General features: G+C 33.5%; 2 protein-coding genes across 5 annotated transcripts in view; one reads left to right on the forward strand and one right to left on the reverse strand.

Moving 5' to 3' along the window:
• Positions 1-169: 169 nt before the first annotated feature.
• LOC100746001 lies at positions 170-5943 on the forward strand. Of its 3 annotated transcripts, none has more exons than XM_003485302.4 (6): positions 170-307; positions 2179-2410; positions 2986-3147; positions 3249-3456; positions 3527-3722; positions 4166-5943. In XM_003485302.4, exons 2-6 carry the CDS (start codon positions 2228-2230, stop codon positions 4356-4358), a joined length of 942 nt encoding a protein of 313 aa, XP_003485350.1. In that variant the 5' UTR covers positions 170-307; positions 2179-2227; the 3' UTR covers positions 4359-5943. The 3 variants fall into 3 exon arrangements, with proteins under 3 accessions (XP_003485350.1, XP_024227055.1, XP_012246877.1); XM_024371287.2 differs by lacking the exon at positions 170-307 and adding an exon at positions 371-643; XM_012391454.3 differs by lacking the exon at positions 170-307 and adding an exon at positions 687-864.
• A 574-nt stretch (positions 5944-6517) lies between these two features.
• The window catches only part of LOC100746123 (failed axon connections), a 55544-nt gene continuing 48331 nt past the window's right edge, over positions 6518-13730 (reverse strand). The window contains exons 2-4 of one of the 2 annotated variants that reach the window (XM_012391343.3): positions 10496-10834; positions 9933-10082; positions 6518-9418 (exon numbers count right to left, since the gene is read on the reverse strand). In XM_012391343.3, the coding sequence (XP_012246766.1) occupies positions 9062-9418; positions 9933-10082; positions 10496-10834 (846 nt within the window). In that variant the 3' untranslated portion in view covers positions 6518-9061. The remainder of the gene's footprint in view (positions 9419-9932; positions 10083-10495; positions 10835-13730) is intronic. The other variant, XM_003485303.4, reaches the window with a different exon arrangement.

Genomic DNA, 13730 nt, shown 5'->3' on the forward strand with positions numbered 1-13730 from the left:
TATTAATTATGGAAATAATTATAATAAACCATAATGCCAGATGGTCAATCTGAATCGGGAAATCCAATAGGTCGACACCATAGAGTAATAAACAAAGAGAGACGCGTAGCGTAGCGAGAAAAGGACGGAGCTAGAAGAAAAGCGCCGATGCGCTCGCGGTCGTTTCATAGCACGTGATCATGGGTTTCTCGTTTTAGACTCGACTCGACATTGAATCCCCTCGTAGTCCTGCCGCTGCTTGTCGCCGCGCGTGGAAGTAAGTCCACCCGTTCTGTCAGTTACTACGATGATGTCCCTCTCTGTCGAGGTAATTGTCGTATTCCTTTAACCGATGTATATACCATCGCACTCACTGTGTATATACCCACTCTGTACGTTCTTCATTAGCTAAAAATTCGCGCTACTAAGATATTGTGACTTCGCTGAAATTTCCATGGTATTCTCGAGGTGACAGTGGCTCGTGTGATCCGTATTCATCTCCAACGTAGCGTTGATGCGTAACTTAAAAATGGTTAATCGAATAACAATTAACGGTTTCAGTTTTAATATTTGGCGATACTCGAGCTCGTGAATGGTGCTTCGCGTTGTTTTTCATTGATAACATCGAACAAGTTGCTTCTTCAATCTTCATAGTAGAAAAATGGTAGGAATTTTTTATACTGGCTCGAAAGTGGTGATAATGTGCACTTCCGGAAATTCGTATTGTTTTGAATAAGTAATTGATATTTCAGAGTTTCTTTCTTTTCTTTCTTTTCCTTTTTCTTTTTTTTTTTTTTTTTTTTGAGGAAGATACGTTTTGTCTTATGATTGATTAAAGATAGAATTGTGAGAGTATATAATGCAAAAGTTTCGAATTAAAGAACGGTAAGTACAAATAATGATATTTTTTTTTTTTTTTTGACTTTTTCATGACTGAAAATATTTTGTGAAATCTCACTGCATTAGATAAAAGAGATTATTTAAGTGTTACGAGTACATGTTGTAAAAGGAATGGTATCTTTCTGAACATTTTTTGTGAGGATATTGAACAAACTGAACTGCATTGCGACGCTCTACGATGCAGTGGCAGTTAAATGATCATAATGTTGACGCAGGAATCAAAGTTATACAATGAAATATATTAACCAAACTAATGGAGAATATATAGCATCTGTATTTTTAACTTTGAATTAAAAATTTTTCATTTTTCAATATTGTACCTTTATTTTAATCTTTCATATTTTTATCTCAAGTTGACACACATAAATTGTTTTAAGTTTCTATGAATAATTTTATTGAGATTTGACTCCAAATTAAGCGATTCAAGTTATAAAATAAATGTTATAAAATGTTATAAAATAGATTTAAAAAGTTATAAAATGTTTTTTCTTCAGTTTCAAGTAGATATATTATGTTTTTTGGAAACATACTATTCTTATTGAATAATGCAATTGCAGTACGCACGAGCCGATATAATTTATAAATGAGCCTACTTATAGATATCAAGGCTGCTTATACAAGAAACAAAATAGAATCATAAAGATGTCAGATGTTGAGTTATGTATCAACACATAATCTTCTCAAGTCTGATCAAACCGTTGCTTATACTACTTACCAGTTATAACACTGCTGTTCCAACTACACTTATTACGCTTGTAATCTACTACATCAATCGTATTATAAGCAATTACAGTAACACAAATTGCTAAGATATTATATATAAATGATATTACAAGAACACAAAGAATAAATTTTCTTTCATTTATTAATTCCTAATTATTTTATTAAATTACTTTATTTGATTATATTCATTATTAATAATTACGGAATTATGAAAGACTGACTAGATAATTTAAACAAATTTAAGGAAAGAAACATAACCTGTAAAGGACTATTATGAAGTACAAAAATAAAAAGTTACAAATAACTCTGACATTTAATTATTACCTAAAGTTATAAACAAGTAGTTCAAATATCTAAATACATAAAAAAATATAACCTTTAAAGAAATATCATAAAATATCTAATTACATAAAATAAAATGACATAAAAAAATTATTTACGTAATTACATATGAAGTTATGGATAGGTGACCAAAAGTTCCATTCTGTAATGAAATTAAAACAGTAAAATTCTAGATCTCTATCTAACAAAGCATATACATGAACGCACATGTAATATCTTCATTAACGATTCCAGATTCGAAAATAGTTCATCGAGCGCGGGAGTGGGCAATCAACTAGGATCAATGGCGGTCGATATTTTAGACGAGGACCACTTCGCGGTGAGCGCGATCGTCACCGTTGGCATGCAAATCATCTTCTTCACGATTGCGGCGACCTTTCAGCTGGACAAATTAACGGATTTTGCCGGCGGCACGAACTTCATCATCCTCGCCCTTCTCACTTTTTTTCTCGGCCAAGTGGGCAAGGTATTCTAATTATAAAACCGCTTCCATGCTCGTGCTCGTGTAAATGAACAACAGACCGAAATCATTTAATCGAAAATGCGCGGAAAGATACATTTGAACGTTTGATTCAACCGCCACAGTTTATTTTTACACGACCGTTTGTTTTCGAAAGAGATCTATGGCCGCCATTAAGAGGTAATTCGAACACTTCCTCTCAGGTTCGAGGAACTATTAACGTATCTTTATGAAATTTACCATAAGGTATTTTGGGGAAGTGTCTTATAGTAATTTTATATTATATTGTAATAGATTAATATAATCCACATCAGTAAATTCATCAAAAGCTTACATTATCTATAATTGTATAAGTGCAAATAATTTAAGATTATTATAAAAAAATATAATATTTAACATTGAATCTTTCTCTATAGAGAGATTAGAGATTAAAAAGAAAATTGCTTTCTATAGTACGTATCATACAAATAAAATGTATGTTAAATGTATCAATAGGTAAAACTTCTAAAATTGTTGATTTATTATCGTATGAATAATTTGTAAATTATTAATTTATATTTGTGTAAACAATTGTATCGTAGCCTTATGACAGCAGGCAGCTTATGGTCACCATATTCGTTTGCTTATGGGGTATTCGTCTTTCTGGATATCTGTTGTATCGAATTATTAAAATTGGTCGTGACAAGAGGTTTGAAGATCGCCGCAGTAACGTGATTCGCTTCGCTGTATTTTGGACATTTCAGGTGACAAACAATTTTAAGATTACGCACAGTTTAGTCAAAATCAAATATTTGTTTAGAATACAATAAATATGTATATATAACTAATTAAAATTTATTTTTAGGCTATATGGGTTTATGTAGTCAGTTTACCAGTGATTATCATCAATTCACCGCGGCATAAAATACCGCCAGCTCCTAAAACTATGACAACATTAGATAGCACTGGTACAGGACTCTTTGTGACCGGTTTATTAGCCGAAACATATGCCGATTTACAGAAATTCTCTTTCAAACAAGATCCAATAAATAATGGAAAGTGGTGCAATGATGGTATATTTTCTATACTAAACTTTTTAAAATATTATTCAAAGTCTGCTGTTTACTTTATATTTAATTGCAGGATTATGGCGACTCTCCAGACATCCAAACTATTTCGGGGAAATAGTGGTATGGTGGGGTATTTTCACGATATCGTTAAACGTGATTGAAGGCTTTGAATGGATCGCTATAGCTTCCCCAATCTTCACTACAATTATTATCCTATTTTTGTCCGGTATGCCTCTATTGGAAAGAGCCTCTGATGAGAGGTATCGCGAGTAAGTTCCCGATTTACAACCCATGTATCACTTTATCAAATCTTCAGTCTTTACTAATTCCTTGTCTTATAATATCGTGTCATAATCGTGGTATAGATTATTGTTATGATTCAACAAAGGTAGATTGTGTATTTCAATGTCTACCTTCAATTCTATAAACTGTATATCACAGGGGAAAGAATATGATATTCAAATTCAATTTTCAAATTCAATAATCACTTCTATGTTACCAAAACTGACTTTTTATCTGGTTGTAAGATTAAGAGTAACTAAATAATTATTTTAACAGTTATCACAATTAACCCAAGAATACTGTTTGAGGGTTAAAGTAAATATTGCAGAGATCTTAAGACAATGGGTTAAGTCTTATATAAATCTTGTATAAAATGTAGTATGTAATAATAAGAAAGATTTGTCGAGAAAAATATTTTATCATCTTCCAGTAACGCCGAATATCGCTATTACAAGCAATCCACATCGCCATTAATTCCAATGCCACCATCCTTCTACGTCGAGGTGCCGTACTTTCTGAAATGCCTCTTCTGTTGTGAGTTTCCGCTTTATGACTCGTTGGACGTGAAACCACGATCAGCCGTCACTGAATCGACATCAATAAGTCTAGCTGCGTCCACGTAGCTATAGTCACACGCCGGACGATCAAATTCAAAGTCCGGCGTGCAGTCGTCCACGGCTAGTACAGCCTTTTGAGGAGGCTGTCATGATTCTTTGCATTTTATCGTTCGTACAGTTCTTTCAAATTGTTTCACTCGCTTGAGAGTGATGGTTAAGATATTACATATGAGAAACCTTCAATAGCAGAGTTTAAGACGAACTGGACAAGTACCTATCATATTTTTTATGATGTTAATATGTTGCAATGACACTTTTTAGAATATGCGAATTGCAAATATTAATGTTTCTTGTGATATGAGTTCAAAAACGCAGATAATATTGTTAGATAAGAGAATAAGGGTAAAATGGAATTATGCGATTACGGAATTAATGTGTGTTACAATATTTTGCTATATATCTTGTTAAATGAATTGAAAAAATTATTTTCTAAATTTATTTGCGAATCTGATTGATTTGACATCTTCGAAAGTTTAGAGAGTTAAAAATCCTAGGAAGGATGATATTAAGAGATATTAAAGAACATAAAATATTAAATCAATATTAAGATCTTAATTACACTACCTCGAACATGGTACTCTAGATCGAGTCCATAATGATATTTAGATTAATATATATAATCTTGAAAATTAATTATATCTATGAAAATATAAAAATAAATGTGCGATAAACTGTAGAGATTTGAAGCTATGTAGTTTCTGCTGAACTTCCTTTTGTTTTATGAGATATTTGACAGTAATTTATTTCAAACATTACGAATATGTATATTAATTTCTTTAAATATTAGTCTTATATAGACAGAAATTATTTTTCTAGAAAGTAAAACATTGGTTATATTCCAACAACAATTCTTAGAACATGATTAAAATATTTTTGAATCAGTAGGGACCACATGTATAGCAATATTAGTTGCTTGCGTCTATTTTTACATATCTAGAGAATTTTCTGACTTTCAGAAAATAACTTACTATCAAGTTACACGATTGATAAAAATATTTTAATGTAATAAAAGGAGAGTTAATATCTAAAAGTTTGTGTTTTTAGTTTCTAAAGTTGATTTCTGAGTTGATTATTGCTTTTACAAACCTGTTATTAATCTTTATAGACTAAGCATTGTTGAAAAAAAAATCGATTAAAAGAAGTTTTAGGAAAAGTTAAACAGAAAATAAAAATTAATGTGTAACCATAATCAAATCTAAAAGATTCGGAAAATAAAAAGCTATCTGCGTGGCACTGAATAATTGTATACAGGTTAATCGTAGCGTTAAATTATAGCAATATTATACATATCTTGGTGCCGAGTAGAAGGTCGTAAAATAAAGCTTTAATTACTAAAAAGTATTATTAAGCTGTATTCTTTTAAAAGCAATCAACAGTAAAATTTTCTCAAACTTGTATGATAAAAATGAAAGAGTTATATGTCTCATTAATTCAAACAATTTGGTACAAACAAATTTAAAAAGAATACAGCTACAGTTGAAAATTACGCCAAATTAAAAGTATTCTATTGTAAACTATCTTACAGAATCGTTTCAATCGTTCGTTGTTATGTAAATCTTCAGATTTTAGATAATAAACAAGTCTAATCATACTTTTATTCTATTTAAATGCTTCTTCCGTTTTATCATCTTCGTCTTATGGCACTTTTGAAAATAAACTAAAATAAACATTAATATCGACCATTGTGAATATATTTTTTTATTGTGTTTTATTAAATCTCTAACTCGACATCGACAATTTTGTTCTTATTCATTATTTATAATATAATGCACATATTGTTCTACTTGTTACTAATTATACTTTAATTTCATTTATGTATATATGTATATCAATATAAAACTTATATCAAGGTTTGTGTGAAAAAAATTATTGATCGTACAGCTTATACACGACGTATGTACATATTCGTTATAATTATAACATAATTAAAAAGGGGGGATTAAAAAATGAAGATTTCTCTTAAAAACGAAACCTAAATTACGTATATCGCCTAACCTAAATTTGCATGCAGTGTATACGTGCTACCTTTAAAAATGCACAAGGAGAAAATATATGTCGCAAAATACAAGCAATACAAAATAAAACGTTGATTCTTCTTTTTTTTCTGTTACTTGTAAAAAATAACGTTCATCGTGTCAGGTCGGTTCAATAAAGATCGATGAAAATTTCGTAAAGATGACATTATATTTATAAACACATTTTATTTGTTCGTATGTATTTCGTTAATAAATGGTGATATAATAATGACAATGAAATGTATAGCGCCGAGCATAAAACGAGCAGTCATATTATAATTATTATTATTATTCCTCTTATAATAATCTTACTGTACTGGATGTGTGCCTACCTACTGTGCTTACAACGTTTATGGTCTTGTTTTCTTATTACTTGCTGTCTCCTTTTCATTTCTTTCTTTCCTTTCCTCTTCGTCTAATTTTTCATTATCTTATTATTTTACTCGTACTCGTAATAATCCATAATAATTAATAATAATAATAATGTAACCACGGGTGTAAACGTATGCGTTGTTCCTAAGGTATAAACAGCTTCCACAGACTAATTGTTTACTTGTTTTTTCCTTTTGTCCTTTATGTAATCGTAATCGTCGTTTAATTATAGTAAGCTACTTAAATATTAATTATATTAAACTCGTGTCCTCGTGGAATTATTTTTCTGACCAACGCTTGCTAAAAAGCGGGTCTCGTACAAAAAACACTCAATTCCCGTTCGATATAACATTATACATCAAAATGTCTGTACTTGTGTGTTTATGTGAGCGTGTATGTGTTTGGTGTATTCTCTGTGTGTAAATTGTTTTTTTCCCTTCATTTCGATGCGTGAAAGACACTTTTTTGTATTTTCTTTTTTTTCTTCTTTTACTTCGTTATGTAAAATTTTCCTCACACATTCGAAGAAAAAAGTCATCTAATAAAGTTCAACTAACACACGGGGGCAGCACAGCGTTTCATTCGTTTTTCTTTTTCTTTTATTTTAAAAAATTTTTATTTCGTTTCCGAATATCAAAAGGAAACACAGATAGAGGGAATCGATATTTGTCCGATGCCTCTTTCATAGTTTCCTTTTGTCTCTTTGTTTCATTTATATTTTTTCTTCTTGTCTCGATGAAAGAAAAAGAAGAAACAAAGCGCCTGAAACGATTTCAGAGCGCGGTGACGGCGCCGTTTCCGCTTCCAGCGGCGCCATCAATCGGATTGCATCCGCGTGCACGCAATATAAATATCTCTAATAATATACAAATCATCGTAAATATTATCATTTACCGTCGATCCGCAATCGCAAATGATCCTTCGTTCGTCGAAGAGACGTTAATAAATCGTAAAAAGGTCACAACTCGACGCACGCACATACGTAAATGAGCTTCTACTCGAGGTGAAACTCGTATAAAAAAATAAAGATCACGATGCAAATTCAAGACAATATGAAAAACAGTCATTATTCTTTTTCTGATGCACCTGACAATTCGATCTCTGATTATCGTTGCATGAAAAACGATTTCTGAGAGGTCATTCGAGTATTCAAATGTATCAAAAAGGAATCTATGATATAGTACGTTTTGAATGATGATTATTCGAATGGAGTCCGATTGTGTGGAAAGAACGGTTAAAAAATGCAAAATATTAAAATCATCACATATTAAATAACAATTCTAAAAGTACGGACATGTACATGTGTGGCTAAAGAACACGATCAAACGAAGATCATAATGTGATATACGGTACGTTGCTGGAACGCTAGGTACGTAACTCATTTTGCACAGTAAGAGCCAATGGTATAAGAAGCGACCACAAGACGCCTTCTCCCTGAATCAGTGTCAGGGGCGCTATCTATCGTCCTGTCTCGCAACCATAAACGATCTTGCTCCTTCGCATTAAACTGCATCGTATACAATACACATCGTGTCTATCCGCACGACGAATACGATGCATTTCATTTTGGCCACTGTCCAGCGAAGAAGATCTCTCACACACCTGAATGTATCAGGCTATTGCATTTGATATATTGCAAACCTACGATATTCTAATGACTTATAAGATAGCCCCGTTTCTGTTATTACTCCTCCCACTCTTCTTTTTTAATCCAGCTTTCATTGTATGTATTATCTTTCGCGGGGGGAAAAAGGGCCCTGGGTCGAATACAATAATAAAGTTTGTTCTTCGATACTGGGTGTGCTGGGGTGTCGATGAGAAATGGCGTAACGTGTTACGAACGTATAAACGAAGTATTTAACATTATGAGTCTATTTTAATATCTATACGTATAAGTAGAGAGCTCTAAACCTGAAACCCCCCTACTACCCTCTTTTTTCTTGCACTCATCGAATTTCTGTCGCTCTATCATTTACGCACATTCTTACCCCTCCTCCTTATCATCATGCTCTCTATATACTCATTCTTTCTCTTTTTCACGCACACATTCTCTCTCTCTCTCTCTCTCTCTTTCTGTTCCTTTCTGTCGAGCATTCCACACGAAACGCATTCACACTTGCGCGCACGCACGCTCATTTACGCACACATGCAAACGCACACACACGCTCATTCTTTCTCCCGCACTCCCTTCTTTTTCAACCCCCTCCCCCCTTCTCTATATCTTACCAGATCACACCCTCAATTTTCTTCAGTTTCAAATCTTCTTTTTCCTTTCCCTTTTTTTTGAAAGATTTATTTGTTTGCATATCCACTCGAGACAGCTTATTTCCCTTCTTTTTCCTTTTCTTTGTTCTCGTCAACTTCCTTGTCCTTCTCCAGCTCTTTTTCTTCCTTATCTGCCTTTTCTTTGTCACCTTCTTTCTCTTCCTTTGATTCCTTCGACTCCTTCGCGTCCTCCTTGCCTTCCTTCTCCTCTTGCTTTTCTGGCTTCGGTAGGTGCGTGTTCATGTCAAGGGTGGAGCAGATCTCATCCCAATCCGGGAAGCATCGCTCCTTCATTCGCGAACAGTGACCAACCAAGTTTGGACAATTCTCCTGCATGTAATCTCGGAGACTGTACGGCGTGTCTTTGTCGATATAGAGGATTTGGGCAAGGTGGGCGAATGCCACCACGTCCAACTGTTTCAAATATAAAAGTATTTTAGCAGAGATTAAATATGAATGAAGATTACGCGAGAAAACATGATAAGTACATTTTTGTCGAATTTATAATTTCAGTGTTACCGTATGACTAAAAGGGAATATTTTAACACATTTTAATAAAATATTGAAAGATGTTAAAATATTGTGTCTCGATTAATCCAAAATTGTTATTTATTTGACTTCCTCCATAATTTAAAAAATATAATGTAAAATATCAGAAGCTTGAAAGTTTCTTATAATATTAACGTATTGGAAGAAATTAAAATATTTTATTTTAATGTTACAAAAAGCTTTCATCGCTTTTGATATCTTATATCTTTTAAATTAAGGTAGAAATGTATGTTTAAGAGGAATTTCAATAACACATTATTACTTGAAAATGCATTGAATTTGGAAATTGCTGTCCTATAGCAAATAGAAAATGTGACTTATCGTGCTTTTCCGCAGTAGTCTTCAAATAGATTTGCTAAGAAAGTGAATCAAAATTTACCGTAGTCGGCTCATCTCCAAAGAAGAAGGGCTTGTCGGCAAGCATGTCGGAGAGAACTTTGAGATCGGCGCAACCGAATTGGGATATCTCTTCTGGGGTATGCACACCCATACCCTGCGCCTTCACTTTTTTCGCACCCTGGAACAAGTACTCAAATATTTAAAATATTACATTTCATATACACGTAATCATATTTTATTAACTCAAATATGCCCAATCCATCTCATAAAACATTTTGAAACATTGTTCCCTCCCTTATATATTAATTACAAAATTTTCATATTATTAAATGAAATTTTCTTAAAGAGGGTCATGTTTGCCAAAAAAAAGATTGATTGCGATAAATAGCACCATAAAGTTTAAGTAGAATATAATAAAATTACTTTTTAATCATTCTCTTCCAAGGATATTGGGTATATCTGAGTTAATTGTTACAATAGATAATTAATAAAAATTTTTCTTAATTTAGTGATACATCTAGTTATAATCTATCTCAAAGATTGAATATTCAAAATATAAGAAATTTGTTAGATATAACAACGGGATTTAGAATAGGAAATTACCTTACGCCCGAATGTAAGCTTGAAGAAAAAGTTGAGGATACCATTAGGAATGCGAGTACCGAGCGCGTGCTGAAGGTTCACCTTGTAACCCTTCAAAACTTGATCGAGATTCTTGATACGCCAGCACATGACAACCCATACCAGGTGGTTTTCGATCATCGATATCATTGCGTGAGAAACGCTTCGTTGCTCAGCCGTAAGGACGGCGTCCAAATCCTTGTCGAATTTCGCGCTTAAGTCGCGAAGGATGATGGTGCTATCCGCGATCTCCTCGCCGTTCAACTCGACGAAGGGCAATGCTCCTTTCTTAGAGCGGAACTTCATTTTATGGTCCACATTCTGAAATCAGAAGGAAAATAATAAAATTTTAGATCTTTTCTTTTATCGAAATCATTAATATATTATTACTATAAGAAATATTTTCATTTAGAAAACAAAATTTTAGAATCTTTTTCCTTTATTATAATTATTAATATTCTAACTGCTAAAACAAATTTCTTTTTATAGACGGAGATTTGTAAATTTGAAATTCCGTATTTCGAAGTGGAGAATACTAAATAACCTAAGTATTTTTCGTGCTTTTGAAAATTAATTTGCAAAATTTGGGAAGCAGCTTTTGGTGGAAAACAGCATTTGGTGCTTTCCAAAATTTCGGCAGTTTCCTCAAAAAATCACTAGAGCATTGTTACGCATGGATCCGTCATTTTGGATATAATAAAATCTATCCAAAAGAAATATAATTTTCACATTATACACAATGTATAGTGTAATAATATACATATTTCTCTCGGGATAGACATGCTTTATATTGAATATTTGGTACGCAATGTTTGAAGCGTGTGTGCTCGTGGGATCGGAAGCCTTTGCGATACAAACTGTAAATTCACAGGAAAAAAAACCGGAAAAAGTAAAGGAACACCAAGGGGCTTCAATAGCGTCACGACTAAGGCGCGCGCTACTGGTGCTGTTGGCTCGAGTTCGAATCCTGATACGAATAAAGATATACACTTACTCCATCTTTAATTCCATTCTACTTCAACATAAATAAAACATATTTTTCTTTATCAATATGGATTTCTAGATAAACATATGTACCACTAAGTTCAAAAGTATTTAATTGGTGCATTGAAATAAATATACAAACAGTTGCACCTGTAGCAAAACACGCTACATTTATACGCGTCAGCGCCATACACAAGAGAGTACACATCCTCATCCCACATCAGTCAATAATATCTCTGGTGTTCCTTTACAGGTGGGATCATATTGCAAAACAGTATTATGGTATATACTATGCTATATTATACAACAATAGGTCTGCAAATGATTTCAATGCATATATAGTTTCAAAATAGAGAACGATTTCGATGAAGGACGATAGATAAAATAAGCTACTTAAGAAGAGTAATAAATCTATATTAATGTTTCTGCAAATAAAAAATAAAATTCCAGTGAGTTAATCATTCTGATATGACATTAATATGTAAGGATATGAAAATTAATACGGATGTGATCCACTTTCTTCAATCCCCGTTTACAATGGGTAAGATTTAAAACACTGTCAATGGGAATAATAACATTTATATTACCTGAGATTTCACCTCAGTACATAAGAAACTTTCTAGCTATTTGCTGGCCATCTGTTAGCACATTTTATTGTGAATGAACGGTGACCTAGAATCTCTCGATTTACGACTTTCTTTAAGCAAATTGGTACAAAATGATAAATGACACAGCATGTGTATGCAACGTTATTATACATTTTTGGAGATTCAATGAATATAGTAATAGTAGAATATTAAAAATTCTTCCGGGTGCAGTAAATGTAACTCCTAATTTTAATGTTCTCACAAATTATATATTCTATTCGTATTTCCATTCCCTCTTCGTCAAAATTACTAGTTTTAACATAAAGAACATTTCAAGCTATTCCATTTTAACCCTGTTCTCCTTTTCACCTGTTTATATGGACCACATTGGATGTTTATATATCTGTGTCAATAGATATCATGTATCATATAGTCGAGAACAAAAATAAGGACAGGTAGTAACAGTACATAGGTATCAATAAAGTTTAATCGAATTGGTAGTAGTGTTATATACTTAAGTTTCAATTACCTTATATACTCACAGTATATAAATTATTCATTACATAATTGAAATTAAAATTTACATTTCTGTGTAAAAAAAAGAAGCCGTATTTAACGAAACTTTACTAATATCTATTTCTACTACCTGTTCACTTATATCTGTTCTTAACCGTGTATGCACCTACAATTTAGTTCTCAACAATTCCCTAAAAAACCAATATGGCGTCGTTGTCGAATCGTCGGTCAAATCCACAAAGAACAAAGGATACTGAAACACGAGGACAAAGAAAAATGCCAAGGAAACATGTCAATTACGAATCGACGAGCGGAACAAATGGTGCGCGCTCGTGTCTATAGAAATCACCTGAATTAACCGTACAATAATGTACGAAGAGACCGGAGCATCGAGTCCGGTCCCACGAAAAGGGGAACAACGTCGCGATATATATACGTGGGAATACCTCTTCGGAAAGAGCTCATCATCGTCAGCAATCAGCGATTGCCGCATGCAGCTGCACCATCATCGGAAATAAACGAAAGTAAGTCGAATAGGAAGATCTCTCGGTTCGATGATGAGAGAAGAGGCGGGAGGCGCGTTGAGGATAGGCCCTAAAGAGCGCAGTACGCGCAGCTTCCGTGCGCATCTTCCCTGTGTGAGTGATAATAGCGATGATGGAAACGACGTGGACGTTTACGACGGCAGCGACGGAGGTGCAACTGCTGTTTTGCAATACGAGTGCGTCGTGATAATGGTGAGTAACGAACGGGTGGTACAAGAAGGGGTGGGAGTAGGAGATGAGAAAAGAGGTGAGGGGGAAAAGAGGTTAGGACAAGGGGGAAACGAAGAGCAGAGGAGAATATATACCAATGTGAATTTCAGGCAAGAGAAACAGTCTAGGGAGAGAGACACAAAGCGGGAAAGGAGAAAAAACAAACAATCGAGGGGGGAAAACAAATCGAGAAAAAGAGAAGCTTAAACTGGAGGGCAGAAAAAGAAGAAACCGGGTACACATGTGCAACGGTAGCCGGAAAGATAAAGGGATATGGAGAAGATACACTATATATGTACTCTCTCGTTTTCGCTGCAATATTATTGGAAACGAGCATCCAGGCTGGACATTGAACTCGCGCGTTGTGTTTGTTTC

This window comes from Bombus impatiens, unplaced genomic scaffold (genome assembly GCF_000188095.3).
Source record: "Bombus impatiens unplaced genomic scaffold, BIMP_2.2 scf_0049, whole genome shotgun sequence".
Lineage (NCBI taxonomy): Eukaryota > Metazoa > Arthropoda > Insecta > Hymenoptera > Apidae > Bombus > Bombus impatiens.